At 40.4% G+C, this 25,807-nt stretch overlaps 1 protein-coding gene across 3 annotated transcripts in view; it reads right to left on the bottom strand.

Moving 5' to 3' along the window:
* Positions 1-3,874: 3,874 nt before the first annotated feature.
* Positions 3,875-25,807, bottom strand: part of LOC123606289 (regulator of G protein signaling 7 binding protein) — a 104,109-nt gene continuing 82,176 nt past the window's right edge. For 2 of the 3 annotated variants that reach the window (XM_045494444.1, XM_045494452.1), the window contains 2 exons: positions 16,852-16,922; positions 3,875-4,906 (listed from right to left, as the gene is read on the bottom strand). In XM_045494444.1, coding sequence (XP_045350400.1) covers positions 4,815-4,906; positions 16,852-16,922 — 163 coding nt within the window. In that variant the 3' untranslated portion in view covers positions 3,875-4,814. Of the gene's footprint in view, positions 4,907-16,847; positions 16,923-25,807 lie in introns of those variants that run through there. The other variant, XM_045494461.1, reaches the window with a different exon arrangement.

Below are 25,807 nucleotides of genomic sequence, written 5' to 3'. Positions count from 1 at the left end.
CCTTTGTTGCATGTATTTTTTTGAATAATGAATGAATGTATCTTGAGTTCATTTTTTCTTAACCTTTTTTAAAGGAGAACTCCCTAAAGTGGAAGTATTTGACGTACACAAAAAATATGTTGCCAAAATATTTTGCAGAAAGATCGGATCAGTTTACACTCTTGTTTACTCTGTAAGAGAATGTCCGCTTCCATACTTCCTTACTGACCCTAGGAACTATAATTCTTTGTATCTTTTGTCTTTCTGATACATAAAAAAAGGAGTGTATTGTAATATTTGCATTTTTGATTACTAGTGTATTTAAATATGTTCATATTTATTATTAGTTCATTACTTTAGTTTATGGTACATTGCCAGTTTGTGTCCTTGGCTCAATTTTCTACTGGAAAGTTTGATTCTTTTTGATCATAAAATGTTATCTATTCATGCATTCATTATTCACTCACACAATAAATATGTTTTCAGTATTTAGTTGCTTTGTGTCTAGCACTGTGTTAAGTATTGAGGATATAACAGGAAGCAAAACAGACACAGTGGCTGCTTTCTTGAACTTCCAGTTTAGTGGAAATAAACAGACAAACAAGCAATAATTTAAAAAGTGCAGTGAGGAAAGAATGAAATAGGAACATTCTGTTGGGAAGGTTGTAGATCATAGAAACCTCCCATCAGTAATGGGGTTTAAGCTCTTCATATACATTAGAGATCTATACTCTTTGTTGCATATATTTCAAATTTTGTTTTCTCTTAATTTGTTTTATTTTTTACTGTATAGGAGTTCTGCATTTTTAATTGGTCAAATCCATCTATCTTTTTCTTTTTGGTTTCTTCCTTTGGTGTCATGCTTAGAAAGGCTTTTCTCCATAGTAAAATTACAGAAATATTTATCAATATTGCCATACTCCTTGTATATGTTTATGTGCTTTAACATGTAAATATTTACTTCACCTAGAATTTATTTTGATGGAAGTTATGAGGTATAGATCTAGGAATTACCCCCCAAAATGTCCAACCAGTCATCCCAAATTATTTAGTAATCCCACCTTTTCTCACAGATTTGAAAAGTCATCTCTTTTTAATGCACTCAACTATTCTTTGTTCTTGGGTTTATTTCTGATCTTTATATTTCATTATAATGATTTATTATGGGCCAATAGCATCACTGCTTTTTCTCATCCTATCTACCGTTACCTGAAACCTGAGCATTTTGCATTTGGTGACGTTCGAGAACACAAAGAAATGATAGGCAATTTTTAGGTACATGTAGGTGGCGTGGGAAGTTAGTCTGGATGATATCCTTAATCCTTTCAGCTCTGAGACTTCCAGAATCTGAGTTCCATAGGGAATATTGTTAACCTGGTCCATTGTCTGCTGTCTAAAATGAATGAGATGCTTTTATATTCTGCACATTTGTTTTCCCCTCTTACCCTAAAGCTCAGAATTCAGTAGGTGGCAGTATTGCCATACAGTAAGCATCCAACTGTTAGAAGAGCACCCAGGAACAAAATGATCCGGCAGGATTTTAGAATTTCCCTAAAAGCTTTCATTAGAGGAGGCATCCGGGCTGTGCTACTTCTAAAGTCTTCTTTGTACCCTTCAACAGTGGCACAACCAGAAGTTTGCAGTCAATCTGTTTCTAGAAGCATGCAAAACATCAGCGGACAGATATTTTAAAGTGATACCTTGGCCTTGTGGGCGTTTGTTCACCTATCTTATCCACAAGTGCCTTTGAACCTAGCCACTGACGATTTAAAGGCTGGAAATGTGGTTTTAAACAATATGATTATGGTGGGATTCAGGTGATTTTTATTTTCTTTATACTCGGTGGTATGTTTCAGATTGCCCATAAAGAATATATATTGCCTCTGTAATCTGAACACACACACACACACACACACACACACACACAACAAAAACAACAACGATGAATCAACACAGGATATTGAAATTATGGTGGTAAAATGGGTGAGGGTGTGCCAGAAAAAGTTGACATCCTTTCCTGTTTTCAGCATGTGAGTACCTATGCAACAGAGTGGGTTCAGTGTTCTCTCCTTACCCCTAGAGATCAGCTCAGTGTTATTGCTAATCTGAAAGCGAATTACTAGCAGAAGCCGAGACAGTAGACCTCTATCTCATGGACTACACCTGAGAAAGTCCTTTGGTAGGTGAGAGGAGAGTGGGGTCAGCTCCTAAAGAGACGCATTGGCATATCTAATGGGAGATGGTGAGCTGTCTATTGCCACTATCAGCCAGGGTAGGTCATCACGACTTGGAGCACTACATTTAATTTTAGGACCTGCTAGTGAAAGAAGATCTATAAATCTTGGAGTGTGTCCACAGGAACTATAAAACCAATCAAAGTCTGGGAAACAGGCACTATGAATAAAAGATAAGGTGGCTGAATTTATTTACCTTAGATATGGGAAGCCTACCTAGGGAATTAGACAAATTCCCTTCTCCATGAATAGCTACTATAGCCCTCCCAGACCTGGAGGTGAGACCTGAATTTATTAACAGTCTTCAGTTGTACAAAGGACAATGGCATGGAAGGTAAGTGTTCCTTTCATACCGAGACTAAGGCGAGAGTGAGCACAAATTAACCAAGCAGAAGTGATTTAGGTCAAGCATTTAGAGGAACGTGCTGAACACCAAGGTAGGTTTATCAGTTGATAACTTTGCATGAATTAGTAGGAACTAGATTGAAGCAAAGGGTTCAATATAATGGAAAGGTGGGCAAGGGCTGAGACGGGAGCTGAGAGCATGCCCAGTTGGGCTGTTTTATAATTTCTAAAACAATGGACCTTAAGTGAATTAACCACAGGGGATGGAAATGAACCATATTCAAAAACGATATTAAGCTTTAGTCAAACCTGATTTATGAAATCAGGCTTTACAGACCAGATAAATCTGGGAGTAGTTCCCTGCTTTCCAAGGGGATATTCATTCTAAGGGTCTTTAAGTAGCATATTCCAATAACTGTTTTGCAAATATTTGATTTAGAAAGTTGTGGTTTTCTCATATAAGTTTCAGAGATACCTCTTTATATGGAGTCAGGCATACTTACAACCGTGCATTCATTACCAGGTCATTGGAACACAACTCTGGATTCCAAGATTAAGGCCCCAAGTGAGCTGGTATGATCTAAAGAGACACCTGTGTGGCCTTTTGAGATCTCTTCCAACCCTTTAATCTGTTCGCTTTCAATCACAAATGCTAGAAGACAATTCCAAGTATAATTTTCACAACATCAGATATTTGGTTGAACCATATGAAATTGCTATTTTTATAGGTCAAAACAGTCCAATGCCAGCAATTTCATATGGTTCAACCTAATACAATAATTAGTCCACTATTTCATATATACCTATCTTCATCTTCAGTAAAGCTAACAGCTTTAACAAATTTAGTTGTTAGGTCAAAATATTGGTGGACCTATAAATGCCTGTGCACTTAAGTACTGAGAAAGTATAGGGTTGGGATTAAAAATGCATCTTGAATAAACCACTTATAGGCATCTAGCCCATCCTTTTATTGTACTAGACACTGGTTGCTTCTTGTCCTTCTTTAGGGTCATTTAGATTTTGGAAAGCAAGAAAAAAAGTCCAAAGGCCTGATCTCTCAACCCATGGAAAATTCTGTTTGGGAAACGGGCCAAGGAATAACAGGGGACAATATAACAAAATTTGTACCATGTTACAGGTTTAGTGAGGAAGATCATAACAAAACTGTGAGCAGAAAATCGAAGCGTGTGGCTTCCTCCTTTCTAAAATATAGTATTGCTTAATGTGTCCTGCTTTCAAGATTCTAAGCATAAGACAAGACACCAAGTACACATCGGAAAAGTCATATCTGCATAGTCATCTAATATGAGACAAGCTTAGCTTAACTAAAAAGATTTTATTAACAGAAAATGTTAAATATTTTTACGATCTGAGCTAATTCCGGCATGCCCTATAAGATTTAACACTATGCTGCTGTGCAGACATCATGCTTCAGATTTCAATTAGAACAAAATGTGATAATACTCAATTTTACATTTGAGGGTAATTGTATATGTTACTACACCATTTTCTAACTGGATTACTTCATTCTCCAAGAAGCTGAAAAAGACACCATTGGATCAAAAGGAAATTAGTTGCCCATATGCATTGTACGAAGGTATTAGGATAATTGTGTATTTACAAAATTTAAATACTTTCCATATATGGTTTTTGTTGCATTATAAATTAAGATGTTTTTATGTAGAAGCTCTTGGATTCCGACAGAATGGAAGACTAGATGTGAATGAGCACAGACAAAGCAATAGGTGAGGTGGTATATGTTTGATTATAATATTATCTCTAATAATATTGATAGATTGGATTTTTGAACACAGTTTTGCAGTTTTAGAGAGATTTCTATGTTTAAAGACTTTCATATATGATAACTTGTTAACATGAGATCAGCAAGAGCTAAAGATATACTATTATACATGAAATAATTTTTCTCTGTATGATACATTTAAAAAAAACCTTTAAATAATTTAAAAACCATAATTCTCGCATCTGTCATGGTATGGTTTGGAGCAGACATGCACAATGTCAGCTTTAAAAATCCTTTTAAAAACAGCCTGCTTTTTGAATCTTTTTTACCCCCCTTGACAGCAGCTGCTTTCACATGTAAAATCATTTAAAAGGGTAGAGGGAGGCGAATAAAAGTAATAAGGAAGCATAGAAAACATAGTCAAAAACCAATAATTGTGGTTCAGCTGTCTGGAGGTCCTCAGGTTCTGTGATATTTTCAGGTCTTCGCATTGGTGGGTTTCCAGGAGGAGTTGCCTAGCTTGAGACAAGACAACACAGCCCAAAGAACCTTCTCTTCCGTCTTCTAACCAGGGGGTAGGGAGTTAGATTTAGAAGGCTGCTGTCATCTGTGATGGGACAGAATGTACATATGAGTGAATTACAAACAATAACTGGGGTTTTTATGAATTGGCTTTAAAAATCCACCATCTTTTGAATCAAGGTTTCTTGTTCAGCACTGTTGACATTTTAGACAAGATAATTCTTTGTTGTTGGGGCTGTCATGAGCACTGTAGGATGCTTAGCTGCATCCCTGGCCTCTCCCTACTCACTGGATGCCAATAACACTGCTCCACCAGCCATGAAAACCAAAAATGTCCCGTGATAGGGCCAAATGTTCTTTTTTTGGTGGTGGTGGGGAGCTCAGAGCCTACAGTTGCGAACCACTGCTTAGAATTAAATGTAAACTGCTCAAGACATTCTTTCAGTTGGGAGATGCATAGCTTTTTAGAAAGAGCTAGTGCTTTGGAGTAAGCTTGACCTCTTTTCTAAACCTGCCTCTACTATTTACTAGCTCTATGTGAACATGTAACTTGAAGCTTGCTAAGCTTCAGTTTTCCCCTAGTCAAAATAGGGTTTAATAACACTTACCTTAGGTGAAGATTAAACGAAACAATCTATGAAAGACATTAAGCTTGGGTGAGGTCCTCAGTGCCTAGCACAGAGGAAGCACTCAGTAAATACAGCTCTTATTTACTATTTTCCTTTACATAGGACCACTGTGTTGCCTCTACTCACCTACTTTATTGCCTCAGGAAGAAGTCTCAACTATTCTGTGTTGAGTCTTTGGCTAGCGATTTCTATAGGTTTCTGTATACAATGGCATTCTGAGAAGATTGCCAACTGCTGAATTTATAAGTTTTGGGTTGAAATTTTTAGCATGATGACAAGCAGATGAAGAAATAAACCAGTAAACCAAATTCAGTTTAGTGAGCTGGGTTTTAAAGAAAGAGTCCAGTCCAAAGAGAGGGTGGGTAGAAATAGCCTGTTGGAGCGGAACTGGCAGTCTGGTCCCAGAGGCTGGAGAAGGACCATGAGGAGATGACCTGGAAATTGCCAATGTGGGCAGCACTAGGACATAATCAGAACGGAGCTAGGGGCCACAAGATGGTTGGTTGGCTCTGGTAACTCTTATGTACCTAAGCTTTTCCAGGACTAGTTGCACCACCCTCCCAGAGCAGAGCTAAGGGGCTCTCTCCTTTCTCCATCCTACCTTGGGATATAGGACCTTGGGAAGGAGCCCAGAGTCAGGAGTTAGATGAAGAGATGGGTAAGGGAAAAATGTGCCCCACATCAATAAAACTGGTTTGTAGACGAGGGTTGCTTTTCCTGATTGCTGAGCCTAGATGCTCAGTAAACTGTCCAGAACAAAAACAAGTGTCGGCTTTCCAGTCCTCTCACATAAATTGTGTCATCCAAGTGCCTGGGCTTATCCTCCCCCTCCCCAAAGGCTGTCATGTGTCACACTTATTTGTAAATTAGCATCCCTCACCAAGTTGACAGTGTTCCATGGAATGGTGCACCATGCTATACATTTAGATAGAACCAGAATGGCAAGTCACAGCCAGGGAAGTAAACAGGTACCTTAGCTGAGCACATCAAATTCATCAAACAGTGCACTCTCCCAGTCTCCACAGGTTAATACTCTCTCTTAAGGTTCATATTTTGTGGATGTGGAGAAAAACAGTTCTCTCTTTGTCCTTTCCATCGTGAAAAGCAATTTTCTATATTCTGGATGTCAACATTTTGAGACTAAAAATAGGACATCTCTCTTTTATAGTTAAACTTGCCCCAAATAGTTAAGACACTGAAAGCAATGTCAAATACTATACGTGAGCCTGATTTCTCAGGAGAATCTCTCAGAGATGAATCATGGTCTATTTAGAAAAAAAGAAATGATAACTCACTTTCCCATCAGTTTTAGGACTCTTACTTCTTTAACCATCAATTGATCAATAAACAACCTATTTGAGTAAGGCAAAGGTACAGCAGACTGTGAAGAATAAAGAATTTTATCTGTTGGTATCTCTCTGAATACTGACTATGCTTTCTGAAATGCAAGTTCACCAGGAATTTAATATTTCCTTGAACAGAATCACCAAAACTATGAAGACATTTATAGGGAAGAAAAAAATCTTATTTCTATTTAAGACCTAGAAGATCTATTTCCTGAATGCCCATATATCCTTCCGTTTCTCCAAACATTTAAGACATTGGCATAGTGACCTAATGGGTATTTATTTATATATTATAAAATGCAGTGCAGATAGATGTGTATTGTTCCCACGGCATGAGGAAATGCCTGCTACATGTTGTATTTACGAAAAAACTGTACATGTGTATCCTGTGGTGTCATGTTTGCTCCCACGTTCTCTCTCTTTTTTAAAAAAATATTTTTTAACGTTTATTCATTTTTGAGGACAGAGAGAGACAGAGCATGAGTGGGGGAGGGGCGGGGAGAGAAGGAGACAGAATCCAAAGCAGGCTCCAGGCTCCGAGCTGTCAGCACACAGCCTGACCCGGGGCCTGAACACACGAACCATGAGATCATGACCTGAGCCGAAGTCGGACACTCAACCGACTGAGCCACGCAGGCACCTCCCACATTCTCTTTTCTGTGTATTAAAAGCATACAGGTATTGTGCACAGGTATTATGAGATTTATATCAAGACTGACTTTTGTGCATTCATTACAGCAAATCAAAAAAACCTTTTATGCTATTGAAATTCTCCTCACTCAGCCTTCTTTTTGTCTCTGCCTATCTATGGGTAGATAGATATGCACACATACATTCACTTGTGAGTGCTATATATACATGTGCACGTACAGAGCACTCATAGGTGAATAGAAGTGTTAGAATTGATGAGAAAGTGCTCAGATGTTAAGCAAAGGACAGGCTGCCTATTAAGGATGACCGCTCGTTTGGGGCATCTTTTTGAGCATTTGTGACACCTTTGCCTAGCCCAGAGCTTATCTGATCATCACCTAGGGCTGAGGTGACACAAAAGCTCAAACAATCTTGGCAGAAATTCAGAGCAGCTTCCTACACCCTGGGAAGCTGACACCGGCAGTAAATGCTGAAATTCAGCAGCAGCAAGTCTGCTTGGAATGGTTTGGAGTGGATTCAGCTCCAAGGAAAGATGTCTTTCCACATTGATTGAAATCCTGTCTCTGAAATTATGGGCTGCCAAAAGAATGTGAAGGAAATGGAATGTTTCCCCACTTGTGCTTCACTTTCTGGGCGAATTCGCCTGACCTTGCTGGGAAACCTTTGATTTTTATTGTGAACATTTCAGACTTTTGTAGCATCTTTTCTCCAAAGTGCATATGCTCTGAGAGAACTGTAACCAAGGGCAGTTTTAGATGTGAAAATGAAAAGTGGAGAAAGGAAAAGGGAGGGAGGAAAGCAGAGGAGAAAGTGAAAGAGAAGGAGAATAGGTAATTCAGCCATCAGCAAGTTAAAATCTTGGTCATTCAAAGCTTACTTCCTGGATACTACTAAAGCCAGGGACACTGCCGCCACGTAAGGCACTATGATACCACTTCTCTATTGCTCAGATTTCTTTTGCTAATAAAAGATTGCTTATATAGATTATATGTTAATAAACAGAATGACATAAAAATAAGATTGCAAATAATAAAAAGCTGAGCATTTGAGTTTAACCCTTTTTTTAACATTCATTTATTTTTGAGAGAGAGAGAGAGAGAGAAGGGGAGGGGCAGAGAGACAGAGAGAGAGGAAGCCACAGAATCTGAAGCAGGATCCAGGCTCTGAGCTGTCAGCACAGAGCCCAAGGCCGGGTTCGAACCCATGAACCGTGAGATCATGACCTGAGCCGAATTCTGTTGGTTAATCGACTGAGCCACCCAGGCTCAGTTTAAAGTTTAAAGCTATGTTCTCAGAATCCAGAGAAGTGCTCATAATGTAACTGTAGTTGCAAATTTCTACTCTAGAAGAAAAGGAGACCTTCAGCAAACTCAGGGGTTCTCAAACCTTAGCTGCATTAGCAACATCTGAGAGCGTGTTCAAGTACAGCCTCACCTCTAGCATTTCTGAGTCAGTAGGTGTGGGGTGAGGCCAGAGAAATTGGATTGCTTAGAAGTTCCCAGACATGTCGATGTTGTTGGTCATGAGGCCACACTATGAGAAGCCCTGCATTAATCAAAGGCCTGCTAAGTACAGGCTCCATGTTGGGTGTTGAGGGTCCTAATAGAAAGGTGGTTCTTGGTCTCAAGGATGTTCGCTTGAGTAACTATGAAGCTTTATTAAGAATGCCATAAGAGAGATACAAATACAATACTTTGAGAGCTCTTAAGGGTGGACTTACTCCCAGGTGGAGGAGAAGGAAGAAGATAATTGTGGGAAATCATGGAGGTCTTGGTGTTCTTTCTGGGCCACAAGAGATGAGGAGAACTTGCAAATTTGGTGAAGGGGGAGATGGGCTTTCTGGATGGAGAAAACAGTGTGAACAAAGTCATAGAGGTCAAAGGCAACTTGAATTTTGTTCCAAGAAACAATGTGGTCTGGAATGAAGGGTGTATGAAGGAGGGAATAGTACAAAACAGAAATACATAGAATTCCTTAAATATGGCCATACCTTCTCTTGGCTCTCTGCCCTTACACACACCATTTCTTAGTCCTCCTTTCTTAGGCAAATGCCAATCCTCCTTCAAGATTAGCTTAGAACTTTCTTTGACTGATTTCATAATGTTCTTCTGGTTTTCTTTTCAGTCCCCTCTGTAAACTGCAGTTCTTTCCCCCTTGAAACTTAAATTTTGGTATTCTAGGCTCTTCTCTATACCTACACTCTGTGGGGGGGGTCTCGCTTCATTTACCATTACGCTGATGATGCTTCAATATGTATTTCCAGCCTCCCGGCTCACATGTCTCACCTCAGCATGATACTTGTACGCCTAGTATTCACCACTGAGCATTGCTCTGGGAGTTCCTCCATCTCCAAAACTTCAATCATCCTCTATCTCTACCGTTCCTCCTCTGTTCTCTCTGACTTAGTGAATAGACACATCATTCACCTCGCTTTTCAAGTCTGAACCTGGGTTTCATCCTTGATTCTGCCTTCTCTCTTGTGCAGCCCATCAGTTGTTCACATCCTCTTCTCCAACCTCCTGGCCCTAGGTCAGATCTTAAGCATCTCTCACCTGGATTATTGCAACTGTTTCCTAACTGAACCCCTCCAATGGCTTCAGGATAAAATCCAACCCCCTCTTTTTTTTGAGAGAGAGAGAGAGAGAGAGAGAGAGAGAGAGAGAAAGAGAAAGAAAAAGAAAGAGAGCAGGGGCAGGGAGGGGCAGAGGGAGAATCCCAAGCAGGCTCCAAGCCCATTGCAGAGCTCGATCTCATGAACCGTGAGATCACAACCCAAGCAGACATCAAGAGTTGGATGCTTGGGGCCCCTGGGTGGCGCAGTCGGTTAAGCGTCCGACTTCAGCCAGGTCACGATCTCGCGGTCCGTGAGTTCGAGCCCCGCGTCAGGCTCTGGGCTGATGGCTCAGAGCCTGGAGCCTGTTTCCGATTCTGTGTCTCCCTCTCTCTCTGCCCCTCCCCCATTCATGCTCTGTCTCTCTCTGTCCCAAAAAGTAAATAAATGTTGAAAAAAAAAAAAGAGTTGGATGCTTAACCTACTGAGCCACCAAGGTGACCCAAATTCAAACCTCTTAACACAGCTTCTAGGGGCCTTAATGATATAGACCCTCTTACCTCTCTAGTCTTTCATGTCTCTTTTCTAACCACTTTACCAACTAATGAAGTGCTTGTAGCTCAACAAAATGCCCTGCTCTTACATCTCCTCATATATCTTCACACATCTAGAATCTTCTGCCTAGACTTTTTTTTTCATCTCCTTTTTTCTTTTTCCATCTCTTTCTTTTAAAAAAATTTTTTTAATGTTTATTTATTTTTGAAGGAGAGAGAGACAGAATGTGAGTGGGGGAAGGGCAGAGAGAGAGGCAGACACAGAATCTGAAGCAGGCTCCAGGCTCTGAGCTGTCAGCACGGAGCCCAACACGGGGCTGGAGCTCACAAACTGAGATCACGACCAGAGCCAAAGCCGGACGCTTAACTGACTGAGCCACCCAGGCGCCCCCACCTCTTTCTTTGGCTAACTGATTCATCCTCAGAAATTTCAACTCACTTTCCAAAAAGCAATCCTTGATATCAACAACCCTCTCCCCCATCTCACACCCCAGCCCCTTACAACTTCAATATGGCTAGATGAGAATCCAATATGTCTTTGTAGTGACCTGTAGCTATTATGGCACTGTTGTATTCTAAGCACTAGTTTCTTTGTCTTTCCAATTGTGTGTGTGTGTGTGTGTGTGTGTGTGTGTGTGTGTTTGCGTGTTAGTTGATTTTAGAATTCACATGGCCTACCCCCAAAACATTATCCCAATCTCTATGAAGGGAAGAATGTCATTTGGGAAGGCTTCCCAGGTAATTCTCACCCAATTTGTTCTGTTGAGAGAGAGAGCCTCTAGGGGGAGAGATATCCCCAGCACCTGACACAGAACTTGGCACATTATAGGATATCATCACATGTTAGATGATGGTGGGGACACCAGATGTTAGGGAAAGAAGTCTGTTCTTCCTTTAGTAGACAATGAGTAGGCATGTAACGTTTGTAAGTAGGGGCTGAACATAGAGTAATGCATTAAGAAACTGATGTGTGAATTAACTGGAGCAGAGAGGGAAGTACATACATCATACTGAATCCTGGATGAAAGATTGAAGAGATTACAAAGGATATGGGGCTGCTGGAGTAAAACTACCCAGAATAACATTCAGATACTAGACTGAAGCACACAAAGTCTTTATATGAAGCCCTGGTGAAAGGACCTAAAAGGTCATCTCTAGGCTTACCAGGTGGCATAACTGCCCAATGTTCTTTAGCTAGATATCAAACACTTCTTCTGACATGGCTAGGATGGATACAGGGGGTCCAGGTTGGAGTGGATTGAGAGTATGAGTCTGGGGGAACTGTTCCTAGACCCAATTTAGTCTGGAATAGCACTGTCTCCAGGAGGGGACCCATTCTAGAGCAGATTCAATTCCTGACTGATCCCCTTCTGATGGATTCTCACGCATGGTCTCAACAACCACATTCTAGGCAAGAGTGAATATACAAACACACCCTACAGCATTCATTAAGTCAGAATTCTGGAAAAGGTGAAACTGTCTTTCAGGCCTAATTTATTTCTGCCACCTTGTTTTGTTTGATTACAACACGCATTTAGAAGATGCTTGTCCTTCACTCTCCAATCTCCTTTTAGCCTTTGTCAGTAACCTTGCAGGCTCCCCACAGGTGGTTCCATTTGTAATCCATTTGACACAGCAAGACTATCATAATTAATGAAGCTCCCTACAGCACTGCCAGTGACCCAGAATGTAGGACAGGAGAGGCGCTGAAGCAGTGGCAAGAACAGTGGGCTGAGAGCCAGGAGACCTGACCGTGGTCAGAAGCCTGCTGTGGAGCCGCGGCAGAAAGAGGACAGCTCACTTTTCTTTTGTGCATCTCTTTGTCTCCAGTCTTAAACGGGAAGGATGGGAAAGAAAAGGCACTGTCTGAAATGAGGGCATAATCGCTACCTATTAAAATTCTTGCTCTTGGCCACCTTCCTTTATTGGCCACTGAAAATCAATTTAAAACAAACTGTTGTTGAGTCAAGTTTTGATTGTGGTAGGAAAGGGGGGAGATACGTTTGAACCCTTAAATGCTGAAATAAACATGGAAGTTTCTGAGTTGAGAACTAGGGTGGAGCCTGGAGAACAGAGGCATCTGAGCGTCTCCCTTGTAGAATCCCCCAGCACCTGCCTGGCAGGATTTTCACATGGTCAGGGTTTGAGGTTGGAAAAAAGGGAAACAGTAGTGGTATCTTTTCCCTTTTCTCTCTCTGCTTCAGACCCACATGTAAATGGAATAAAAAGAGAAAGGAAAGAAAGAGCCAGAAAGAAAACAGATGGCTTTCTATAATGGTTTTCATCCAGTTACAAAGATGTTTTGACAATAAGGTCCTCAAGAAAAGAACTGGGATACATTTTTCCACATTTTACCCCACACCATTTCTTGCATGTATTAACCTAGACCTGTATAATAAACAGATCCGTGCAAAAGAATTCCAGGAAGGTCATGGGAAGCCCCTATGGTCTTTCTTGGTTTATGGAATCAGACAGAGGAATCTGACCGATTTGTTCATTAAAATGGTGCCATATGCATCTGCTAAAAAATGTTCCCAGAGGGACCCAAGAGACCCGTTCTCCTTCCTTCAGGGTTTCTCAGACCCTCTGATTCAGACTCACAACCCCCTTTCTCTACTGTTCAGCTCATAGTGACATCATGCTGTGAGTACCCATGAAACATGTAAAGAACAGAGATGTGGCATCACATGCTGAGGGTCCCATTTCTCCCCCAAGTGAAGAGATCTGAAATTACCTGAATTGAAGCCTTCACCTCAATTTTTTTTTTTTTAAATTTCAAAATCCTATTCCTTGAATGAATGCTTCATTCCCTCCTGAACAGGTCCTTGAATCTCCTAGCTTTTTCCTTTTTCTGCTCCACACAGATTTAAAGTTTAAATCCTGAATATCATTTATTTGGACTATGCCCTTTTCACTCATGGTTTTATTCACAGTACCAATCATTTATTATTATTATATTTGAAAAATATATTTAAAATTCTACTTTTTTCTTTTTATAAAAGTAATACAAAGTGATACAAAATATTTATACTTTTTTGATTATAAAAATGTCCTAGGTAAATAAAATGAAATTTCCGTTTTCCCATTAGTGCACATTTCGGAAACTATTGGATGCATTTCATGAAATGTAGAGCAAATATTTTGGATGGTTTGACTTAAAATAGAGGCTACATGGCGCACATGAAATTCTTTCTGAGGGCTCGGGTACTCATCCTCCTGGGCTCCTGATTGTGAGGTACAGGGAGAGACCTCCATGCTGCTGACAGGGGGAACTTGCCAGACATATAAAGAAACTGAGAATAGCTTCAGACATGGCTCCATCTCCAAAGTCACAGAGACCAATGTTCTGTACTGCAGGCTCAAGATCAATGCGTGGTAGCAGGGGCTGTACTATTTGATGAGAATGTGGCATTCTCTTGCGCTAGGCTGGGTGGGCCAGCTAGTAAAGAATACCAATACCAACAACAACAATAACAAGAAAGCACCCGTCAGCATCTGCTCTCTGAAAGGTCCGTAGCAGACGTTCCACAAGCGGTGCTTCATTTAAACCTCAGGACAACCCTCTGAAGTAATGTTATCATCTCCTTTTCAGGGCTGAGGAAAATGAAATGGCTGGATGTTCAACAGCTTGTTCCAGGGCACAAAGTTGGTAAGTGGGCAGGGCCAGCATTCAAACCCAAGCATCGCCTTAATCCAAAGTCCCTGGTCCCAACCACCATGCGAATTGCTAGCAACAATCTTCCATGCTGTGCTCGGGGGGGGGGGGGGGGGGGGGGGGGGGGGGCTCTCTCATCACTACACTGTGTCTGTAGAGGCCACTTTTAGGCAAACAGGCTTGTGAGGTGGAATGCAGAAAGGGCCCACAGCGACCACCTGGCCGAACACAGGCCCATCTATCAGGTGGCCACCTCAAAATAGCCATAGACCCTACCCCACCAATGGGCTACTTCCCACCAGGCACAGTTACCAAAAAAGGGAACATTCCATATGTCTCCATTCCTCCTCGTCTTCCCCCTTTAAAACCAGCCCCCACCCACCGCCTGGTTGCAGACAGCCTCTCCTCTGCTGTACAGCCCGCGGCTTCCTTGAGGTGTAGGCCATAAACTTCTATCTTCTTTGTTCTGCCTCTGGTGAATCCCTTCATCTCCCAAGCCACTGGCTTCCACCTGATCATCACCCCGCATTTGGGGGCCCCCATCTGATCTGACAGACACCCCATTTAGACACCACAATGTCTGCTTCCGGAAACCACCGCAAGGCCTCTACAACACTACCCCTGTGGCTCAAGCCCGTTGGTCTGATTCTAGGCCCTTCAGGGGGGCTCCGAGTTAATTGATGCTCCGCACCCCTGCCTCTCATTTCCTTACACCCCGCCTCCCTGCCACAGAGCTCAGGCCGCGCTACCTGTCGGCCTCTTCATCTGGTGTTCCCACTTGCACCTCTCCACCTTCTGCCACCTTCTGCTGCTCCCTGAGCCAGCAGACTCCCAGCTCTGCTGCCAAATCCTCTCAAAGGCAAGCAGCACCCTGTCCTCCCTCTGCCCAGGCTTTGATCAGGGGGAACCACAGGAGTTTCTTTCTTACTCTAAAAACTCTTTCCCCACCCTCTGGTTATGTCTCTCCGAAGCTGGTGCTTGCTTCACTTAAGGCCGCTCTGGCCACATAGGGGAACGTGCTCCTTCAAGTCCTTGGTACGGATCTTCAGACCCTGGGACTGCAAAGTTGGGCACAGATTGAACACACATTTATCGTGTATGCCGGGGGTTTTACTACCAGGTGCCAGGCATCGCTCTGGGTACAGAAGCTACAGTAATAGTTGACAAAAGCATATACAGGCAGTTCCCTTACGGAAGTTTCACTCTAGTGAAAATACCTTTCCATTTCTGTGTGAAGGTGTATATTTCCATAGGCTAGCTCTGGAGACAGTCTGCCTGGGAGCACATCTCAACCATCTATTTACAGTCTGTGTGACTTTCGCAGAGTTAGCTAACCTCTCTTTGCCCCAGTTTCCTGTAAATTGGGAAACATTAGTCGTTATTTCCTTCAAAGGCGTTATTAGAATTAAATAAGTTAATACAGTTAATCCATGTAAAATATTTAGAATAGTGGTTGTGATATTGCAATTTATAATAAGAAATATACGGTTGTCTCCCACCTCAGTCCTGGCACAGAGCTCCTAAAAATCCCTGGAATTTCCTAAGTGTTGACAGCGTAAAGAGGCCTTTTGTTATGTTAATGAGGTTACTTTCAAAAACTGCCTAAGGATGGGGGCAGGTTGCTAGGAGAATAACTCTGTGATCAGAGGGGTGGAACTTTCCAGTCCCACCCCCAACCTCCGGGGAAGGGAAGGAACTGAAGACATTTCAATCACCAATGGCCAATGATTTATTCAATCACCAATGGCCAATTATTTATTTATTTATTTAAATAAATCAGGTTGGAGGACTTCCAGGTTGGTGAACAGGTGGAGATCTGAGGACCATGGTGCACCTGGGAAGGGATGGAGTCTCCTTGTCCTTTCCCCACACTCTGTACTTGGCATCTGGCATCTGACCTCTGGCTGTTCCTGAGGTATATCCTTTTACAATAAACTGGTGATCTACTGAGTAAAATGTTTCTCTGAATTCTGTGAGCCTCTCTAGCAGATTGACTAAACTCATGGAGGGGGCCGTTGGAGCTTCTAACGTGTACATCCCAAGTGGTGGGGGAGGGCAGTCATGTGTAGCCCTTAACTTGGGGGATCTGGTGCTGTCTCCCTGTCTTGTCAGAATTCAGGTGAATTGCAGGACACCCCGCTGGTGTCTCCTAATTGCTTGGTGGTGTGGAAAACCACCCCCACATATTGGAATTGGGTGTGGAACCACAGTGGCACAATGTGAGGTCTCAATATATGTTATTATTACTTCTTTTAGATAAGTGAACATCTATATGGCAGAGAGCTTCCTTTGGAAGTTTCTTAAGTGTCCTCCTATAGGCCGTAACTTCTTTAAGGCAAGGGCCAAGTGTCCAGTTCTTTAGTATTTGCCACTCCTGGTACAGTGCTTTCCACAGCATGGCAATGAATCCATGCTCTTGACTGACAGGGCCAGTAGAGGAGGCCTCTGCTTGAGGGTCAGAGCACAGCTGTGCTCGCCTGAGGGACTCTGTTTTCATTATCATATCTTCTTGAAGAGAGAGGAATGTATATTCAATGCCTTCTATTGTTTGTGTAAAACAAACTTGTAATTTCTCAAGAAACAAGTCCCAAGGTTATCGTGTTAACAACATCCTCTGCCTCAAAGAAAAATGACAAGAACTTACCTTGATTTTTCAATGGTAAAGGCATAGTTTCCCTGAGTTTGCTTAAAAGGTTTTTCATTTCTCGCATGTCTCTGTAAAAGTGATAAAAAGAAAAAAATAATCAGCTGTAAATTTTTGAAATGCAACCCCAGTCTGTCCTATGAGACAATTGACAGATGAGAGTCTGTGTTTAATTGTTCAAGCTCTAGTTTCCAGTGGGCAAATATTGAATTTATTTTGTTTTTATAAGAAAAAATATCTGAGATTGATGGCTCTGGAAGGAACGAGACTACTCTGGCTAACATTGCCACAGGGCATTCTGCTGTGGGAGCCCTCCTCTTGCCTTCAGTTGGACCAGACTCTTCTCTGATAATGAGGACAGTATTGCCGTTGTATAAGAGGGAGGTCAAGGTCATGCAACTTGAGTAACAGAGGTACTCTGGGCAAAGCTGAGGCTGGGTGATGGTGCTCTCAGGCGTTATGGTCAGGAGGCTATTGTGGCTGTACAGGTTCACTTGTTAGTGTCTCATTATGGTGATTGAAATTCAGTGTAACACAGGTGTTAGGGATTTACAGGGCTCAACATTTATTAAATTGGCTTGGAATGTTGGGAGACTGACAAATTGTAAAACCTTCAGAGAAGCGCTCTTCACAATGGTTTGGGATGGGGAGGGGGGTGGGTGGTGGGGGTGGAGACAGAGAGAGAGAGAGAGAATGAGAGAGAGAGAGGCAGGCAGGGAGAGAGAAGCACCTGGGAAAGCTGGACCTTCCTCTTGCCCGTAGGTAAGTCACTCCATACCTCCAACACCTCCCCTCCCTCGTCTTAGAGTGCATATGATCCTAAAACCGCCAAATGTGGAGCAGTAAGCCTGCTCAGGGGGCTTCTAGTCTGGGGTAAGGATAAGGTGGACGTTTCAAGTCCTTGGGACCATAGTTCCCCACACGTTCAGGTGGTCATCCACTGGACGTAGTGTTCTTGAAAGCACAGGATGTAGTGGTAGATTTCATTTACCAGTGCAAAAATCAGATTCATCTTTTAGTTCATTCCACACTAGGCAAGCAATAGCTGGTACTAAGGATTTAAGGAAGTTTATTTGAGAGCATAATCCTCAAGTTGAGGAAATTCTATCTACTAACTTATTTTTCTTTTGCTCTATGAAGAAAAAGAACCACTATTTAATCTTCGGTATGAAATCCCTCAGTTCTTTTCTTTTTCTTTTTTCTTTAAAAAAAATTTTTTTAACGTTTTATTTATTTTTGAGACAGAGAGAGACAGAGCATGAACAGGGGAGGGTCAGCAAGAGGGAGACACAGAATCCGAAACAGGCTCCAGGCTCCGAGCTGTCAGCACAGAGCCCGACGCGGGGCTCGAACTCACGGACCGCGAGATCATGACCTGAGCCGAAGTCGGCCGCCCAACCGACTGAGCCACCCAGGCGCCCCTTCTTTTTTCTTTTAAGTAGGCTCCACACCCAAAGTGGAGCTTGAACTCACAATTGTGAGATTAAGAGTTACATGCTCTACTGACTGAGCCAACCAGGCACCCCTGCCTCTCAGTTCTTTTCTTGAAACACAACTATTCTCTTGAGTATGGTTGGAGGACCACTAGTCCTAGGGGAGGCCCGAGACCCCATAGTGTCTCTCCTTAAATATTGACTAATATGTAAAAAAGAACTCTTTCTCAGGAATAGCTGATTGGAAAAGGAGAGGAAAGCAGACTTGTGGATCAGGTATAGAAATAACACCTTTAAAAGCATTTAGAATTCTTTCCCATAGGTATGAGGAGATGTTTCTGGGGCAGTGATGCTAATAAGCTGCAAAGGATATTTCTAGAGAGAAAAGGTGAAAGTGGGGGAGGGGAAGAAAGGAAGGCAGGGCCCTACATCCAGAAGTGCAAGGGGCACATTCTGATTTTCTGTAAAATTCTCAAGGGCAGGTGGGATGGGAGGTAGGGAAGCACAGGGTGGGAATGGGCTAGGAATGCAGTATGTGAGACTCAGGCAGAGGCTCCTGGAAAGCACCAATTCTCAGTCCTGGTGCTGCACTGGAGAATCACTTTATGCCGAGACCGCACCCCCCATGGGAGTGGTTTATGGGGATGGGGCTCAGGAATCAATGTGTTTTTTTTTGTTTTTTGTTTTTGTTTGTTTGTTGTTAATGTTTTATTTATTTTTGAGAGAGGGAGAGAGCGGGAGCCAGGGAGGGACAGAGAGAGGGGGGACAGAGGATCTAAAGCAGGCTCTGTGCAGACAGCAGCAAGCCTGATGGCACAGCTTGAATTCACAAACTGTGAGATCATGACCTGAGCAGAAGGCTGCCACTCAACCACCGACTGAGCCATCCAGGGGCCCTAGGAATCAGTGTTTTTAAAAAGCCCCCCCTGGGGCATCGGGATGGCTCAGTCGGTTAAGCAGCCAACTTTGGCTCAGATCATGATCCCAGTCCGTGGGTTCGAGACCCACATTGGGTTCTGTGCGACAGCTGAGCCTGAAACCTGCTTCAGGTTCTGTGTCTCCTTCTCTCTCTGCCCCTCCCCCATTCACACTCTGTCCCTCTGTCTTTCTCTCTCTCTCAAAAATAAATAAACATTAGAAAAAAATTAAAAAAAAAAAAAAGCCCTCCTGGTGATTTTAATATCCCACCCAGGGTGAGATCCACTGATCTAGGGCAGACAGAGGGAGAACCTAGGAAAAGCTGCTCTATCAGGCCAGGTCTCTTGTGCCCACTTGTCTCTGTCATTCCCACCTCTTTTGATCTGAATCTGACTTGAAGACTGAACTTCAAAACTGTGGGCTATACTCTCCTTTTTTTTTTTTTTTTTAATTTGAGGTAAAATTGGCATATAGCATTATTTAAGTTTCAGGTGTACAACATTACAATTTGCCATCTGTATGTACTGTAAGTAAAGTGATCACTAGGAGTCTAGTTATGATCCGTCACACTATAATTGACCCCCTTCAACCATTTCGCCTACCTTCATCTCCCAACCTTCCCCTTGGTAACCACCAATCTGTTCTCTTGTATGGATGAGTTTATCTTTCTTTTCTTTTGTTATTTTTTTTTAGATTCCACAAATGAGTGGAATTATATGGTACTTGTCTTTCTTTGTGTGACTTACTTTACTTAGCATAATACCTTCAAGGTGAATTCTTGTTGCAAATAGCAAGCTGAATAGTTTTCCATTTAAACACACACACACACACACACACACACACACACACACACACCCCAGATCTTCTTTATCCATTCATCCACTGATGAAAATTTAGGTTGTTTCAATTTCTTGGCTATCATAAATACTGCAGCAATGAACATAGGAGTGCATATATCTTTTTGAATCAGTGTTTTCACATTCTTCGGATAAATACCTAGAAGTGGAATGGCTGGATCATATGTTAGTCCTATTCTTATTTTTTTTGAGAAACCTCTACTGTTTTCTATAGTGGCTGCACCAATTTACATTCCCATCAACTGTGTATGAGAGATCCCTTTTTTCCACATCCTTGCTAACACTTGTTATTTCTTGTCTTTTGGGTGCTAGCTCTTCTAAGTGGTAGGAGGTGATATCTCATTTTAGCTTTGATTTGTATTTCTGATGATTAGTGATGTCGAACATCTTTTTACGTGTCTGTTGGCCAACTCTATGTATTCTATGAAAAAATGTCTGACCATTTTTAATTGGACTGTTTCTTTTTTGTTGTTGTATAAGTTCTTTACGTATTTTGCATCTTAATCTTTGTTGGATATATGCTTTGCAAAATCTTTCTCCCATTCAGTAGATCACCTTTTTGTTTTAATGATGGTTTCTTTCACTATGCAAAATATTTTCAGTTTGATGTAATCCCATTTGTTTATTTTTGCTTTTGTTTCTCTTGCCTTTGGAATCCTATCCACAAAAAAATATCACTAAGACTCATGTTCAGGTGTTTTCTTTAGGAATTTTCTTTATGTTTTTCTTTAGGAATTTTATGGTTTCAGATCTTATGTTTTCTTTAGGAATTTTATGGTTTCAGATCTTACATTCAGGTTTTTACTCCATTTTTGAGTTAATTTTTGTGCATCGTATAAGAGAGTGGTCATGTGGCTGTCTATTTTTTCCAGGACCATTTGTTGAAGAGAGTGTCCTTTGTCCATTGTATGATCTTGGCTTCCTTGTCATAAATTAATTGTTCATCTATGTGGGGGTTTAATTCTGGGCTCTCCGTTCTGTTCTGTTGATGTGTGTGTGTGTTTTTATGCTAATATAAGATGGTTTTGATTACTGTAGTTTTGTTGTATAGCTTGAAATCAGGGAGTGTAATACCTTCACCTATGTTTTTTATCAACAATAATTTGGCTATTCAACATCTTTTGTGGTGTTATGCAATTTTTAGAATTATTTGTTCTAGTTCTGTGAAAAATTTCACTGGAATTTTGATAAGGATTGCACTGAATCTGTAGATTGCTTTGGATAGTTGTGGACATTCTAACACTATTAATTCTTCCATTCCATAGGCATGGGATACTTTTTTCCATTTATTTGTTGTCTTCATTTTCTCTTATCAGTGTCTTATATTTTTCAGTGTGTAGGTCTTTCACAGGTTTTTGATGCATTTTACATGGAATTATTTTTTTAATTTCTCTTTCTGATAATTTGTGATTAGTGTATACAGCTATCACAGATTTCTGTGTGTTGATTTTGTATCCTGCTACTTTACTGAATTTATTATTATTTTTTGAATTAATTTGTTAATTCTAGCAGTGTTTTGTTGGAGTTTTTTTGGTTTTCTATATATAGTATCATGTCATCTGCACATAGTGACAGTTTTGCTTCTTCATTTAGGATTTGGACACTTTTTATTTCTTTTTCTTGCCTAATTATTGTTTTTAGGATGTTCATTACTATGTTGAATAAAAGCGATTGGCCATTCTTGTCTTATTTCTGATTTTAGAGGAAAAGTGGTCAACTGTTCACCACTGACTGTGATGTCAGCCATGGGTTTATCATATATGGCCTTTATTATATTGCAATATGTTCCCTCTATACCCACTTTGTTGAGTTTTCATAAAATGGTGTTGAATTGTGTCAAATGCTTTTTCTGCAGCTATTGAGATGATCATACAATTTTTATACTTCATTTGTTGATCTGGTGTATCACACTGACTGATTTGCAGATGTTGAACCATCCTTGTATTCCTGGAATAAATTCCACTTGATCATAGTGTATGGATACAATAATGTATTAATGTCTCTGGTTTGCTAATAATTTGTTGAGAATTTCTGCATCAATGTTCATCAATGACATTGGCCTCTAATTTTCTTTTTTTGTGATGCTTTGTCTGATTTTGGTATCAGGGTTATGCTAGCCTTATAAAATGACTTTGGAAGTGTTTCCACCTCTTAAATTTTTTGGAAGAGTTTGAGAAAGATATGTATTAAATCTTTGAATGTTTCATAGCATTCAACTTGAAGCTGCTTGGTCCTGGACTTTTGTTATGTGAGAGATTTTTGATTACTGATTCAATCTCCTTACTAGTAATTGGTCTCTTTAGATTTTCTATTTCCTCATGATTCAGTCATGGAAGAGTGTATGTTTCTAGGAATTTATCCATTTCTTCTAGATTGTCCAGTTTGCTAGCATATACTTGTTTGGAGTAGTTTTTATGGTCCTTTGCGTTTCTGTGATGTCAGCTGTAACTTCTCTTTGATTTCGGATTTTATTTATGGGAGACTTCTCTCTTTTTTCATGGTTAGTCTAGCTGAAGGTTTTTCAGTTTTGTTTATCTTTTCAAAGAACTAGCTTTTAGTTTCATTGGTCTTCTATTGTCCTCCACCCCCACCCCCCACCTTAGGTCTCTATTTCATTTCTTTTCACTCTGCATTTATTATTTCCTTCTTTCTACTGAATTTGGGCTTTGCTTTCCTTCTGCCTTTGTAGGTTGTAAAGTTAGGTTGATTATTTGTCAGTTTTCTTGCCTATGGAGTTAAGTCTGCTATAGTCTTCCCTCTTAGACTACTTTTGCTACATCCTACAGATTTTGGTAAGTCATAATTCTGTTTTCATTGGTCTCTCTCTCTTTTTTTTAATTTCTTTATTGACATCTTTGATGGCCCATTGGTTGTTTAGTAGCATGTTGTTTCATCTCCACATTTTTGTGGTTTTTCTAGTTTTCTTTTTGTAATTGATTTCTAGTTTCATACCATTGTAGTCAGAGAAGATACTTGATATGATTTCAGTCTTCCTGAATTTACTGAGACTTGTTTTGTGGCCTAATATGTGATCTGTATTGGAGAATGTTCCATGTACACTTGAATGTGTATTCTGTTGCTTTTGGATGGAATGTCTGTATATATGTACTAAGTGCATCTGGTCTAATGGATCATTTAAGGCCATTGTTTTCTTATTAATTTTGGCTTTGCATGATCTCTACATTGGTGTAAGTTGGATGTTAAAGTCCTCTACTATTAGTGTATTGCTGTCAATTTCTTCCTTGAGGTCTGTTAATAATTGGTTTTATATATCTTGGTGTTGCTATGTTGGATACATATATATTCAAAAGTGTTATGTCTTTTTGTTGGATTGATCCCTTTAGACTATGTAATGCCCGTATTTGTCTATTATTACGGTCTTTGTTTTAAGTAAACTATACCCTCAGTGTGGGGCTTGAACTCATGACTGCAACATCGAGAATCACATGCTCTATCAACTGAGCCAGCCAGGCATCCCCCTATTATCATAGTCTTTGTTTTAAAGTCTACTTTGTCTGCTATGAATATACCTATACCAGCCTTATTTTCATTTCCATTTGCATGAAATATCTTTCTCCATCCCTTCACTTTCAGTGTGTGTGTGTCCTTACTTCTGAAGTGAGTCTTTGGTAGATGGCATATAGATGGATCTTATTTTATCCCTTCAGTCACTCTATATTTTGATTGGAGAGTTTAGTCCATTTACATTTAAAGTAACCACTGATAAGTACTTATTACCATTTTGTTAATTTTTTTCTGGCTGTTTTTGTAGTTCCTCTCTGTTCCTTTCTTCTTTCTTTCTTCCCTTGTGGTTTGATGGCTCTTTTTATGTTTTGTTTAGATTCTTTTCTCATTTTTTGTTGTGTATTTATGGTAAGTTTTTGCTCTATGGCTTACCATAAAGTTCACATACAAATTCCTATGTGTATAATGGTCTGTTTTGAGTTAATAGCAGCATGACAAAACTTTACATTTTTTTCTCTCCCCTTCATTTTATATTTTTGATGTCACATTTTTACATCTTTTTATTTTATGCATCATTTTAATTTTTGTAGTTTTAGTTAACTGTACTATTTTTGTCTTTTCACCTTCATAGTTGGTTTGTCAGTGGTTGATTTACTACTTTTACTACATATTTAACTTTTCCAGTAGGATTTTATATTTATTCCCTTGTTATTATTTGTATCATTTCTTTTCAGTTTAGAGAAGTCACTTTAACATTTATTGTGATACTGGGCTAGTGGGGATGAGCTCCTTTATAGCTTTTGCTTATCTGGAAAACTATTCATCGCTCTTTTAATTTTGAATAACTTGCCGAGAATTCTTGTTGATTTTTTTTTTTTTTTCCTCTCAGCACTTGAATATGTTATGCCGCTCTTCTGACTTGCAAGGTTTCTGTTGAAAAATCTGCTAGCATACTGTCTTGCTGCTTTTAAGATTTTCTCTTATCTTTAACTTTTAAAAACATTTTTAGTTATAATGTGTCTTGTGGATCTCTTTGAGTTCATTTTATTTGGGACTCTCTGTGCTTCTTAAACCTGGATTGTTTCCTCAGATTAAAAAATTTTCAACTCTTACTTCTTCAAATAAGTTTTATGGCCTTTTTTCTCTCTCTTCTCTTTCTCAAGCCTCTATAATGTGAACATTATTCCACTTAATGTCTCAGAGTTATCTTAAGTTATCTTCATTTTTTAAAAATTCTTTTTTCTTTTTGTTGTTTTGCCCAGGTGACTTCTATTCCTTTGTCTTCTGGCTTGTTGATCTGGTTTTTGGCTTCATCTAGCCTGCTGTTGAACTCCTCTTGTGTACTTTTCAGTTCAGTTATTGTATTCTTCAGCTCTGTAACTACTGTATGAAACTTTCTTATATTTTCTGTCTCTTTGTTGAGGATCTCCATGTTCATCCATTCTTCTCCAGCTCAGTGGGCATCTTTACTGACCATTACTGTAAACACTTTATCAGGTAGGTTGCTTATCTGTTTCATTAATATTTTTTTCTGATGTTTTGTTTTGTTTTGTTTTTTGTTTATTTGTTTGAAACATAATGTTTTGTTGAAACATTTTGTCTTACTCTCTGTGTTGGTTTGTATGTATTAGTCAAATCAACTACACCTTCCAGTCTTGAAGAATGTCCTTGGACAGGAGATGTCATGTGGAGCCCCTCTGACCACCAGAGCTAGGTGTCCAAGTATTGTCCCCTCTATGGGCTGCACACAGCCATCTGCTGTGGCAGGTTTGTATTTGTGGTATCAGGGTGGGTGGAATTGGCACTTGGCCTGGCTATGATGTGTGGTTTTGCTCTGATTGTGGGCATGCTCACCAGGTCTAACAGGTTAGAGGGATAGTTCCACAATGGTGCCTACCAATACTGAATTTAGCAAGGTATGAAGAGGTCACATATATGGTGGCCACCAATGTCTCTGTCTCTGGATAAAAGTCCTAACATTTTCCTGCCTCTCTGGCAGGTACTTTAAGTTGAGTAAGTTGTTTTCCTTTACATATGATCTAGGCACTTTTCAAATTGGTGTTTTTGTGCTGGGTCCCAGAACGAGTAAATCTGAGTCCTTAAGAGTGGGTTCTCCATTTCTTTCAGTTTTACAGTTATCTTAGATGTAATCCTCATTGGTTTTCAAAGTCTGACATTTAGGGGGCTCATACCTCTCATGTAGGATCTAAGGGTTGGGGTGCCTGGTGTGGAGGACAAACCCCTCACTTCTTAGGGAAAAGTACTGTACTTTTGAGATCCCTC

Source organism: Leopardus geoffroyi, chromosome A1 (assembly GCF_018350155.1).
Source record: "Leopardus geoffroyi isolate Oge1 chromosome A1, O.geoffroyi_Oge1_pat1.0, whole genome shotgun sequence".
Lineage (NCBI taxonomy): Eukaryota > Metazoa > Chordata > Mammalia > Carnivora > Felidae > Leopardus > Leopardus geoffroyi.
Note: the sequence above shows the minus strand (reverse complement) of the source record. Positions and strands in the feature narration are given on the sequence as shown.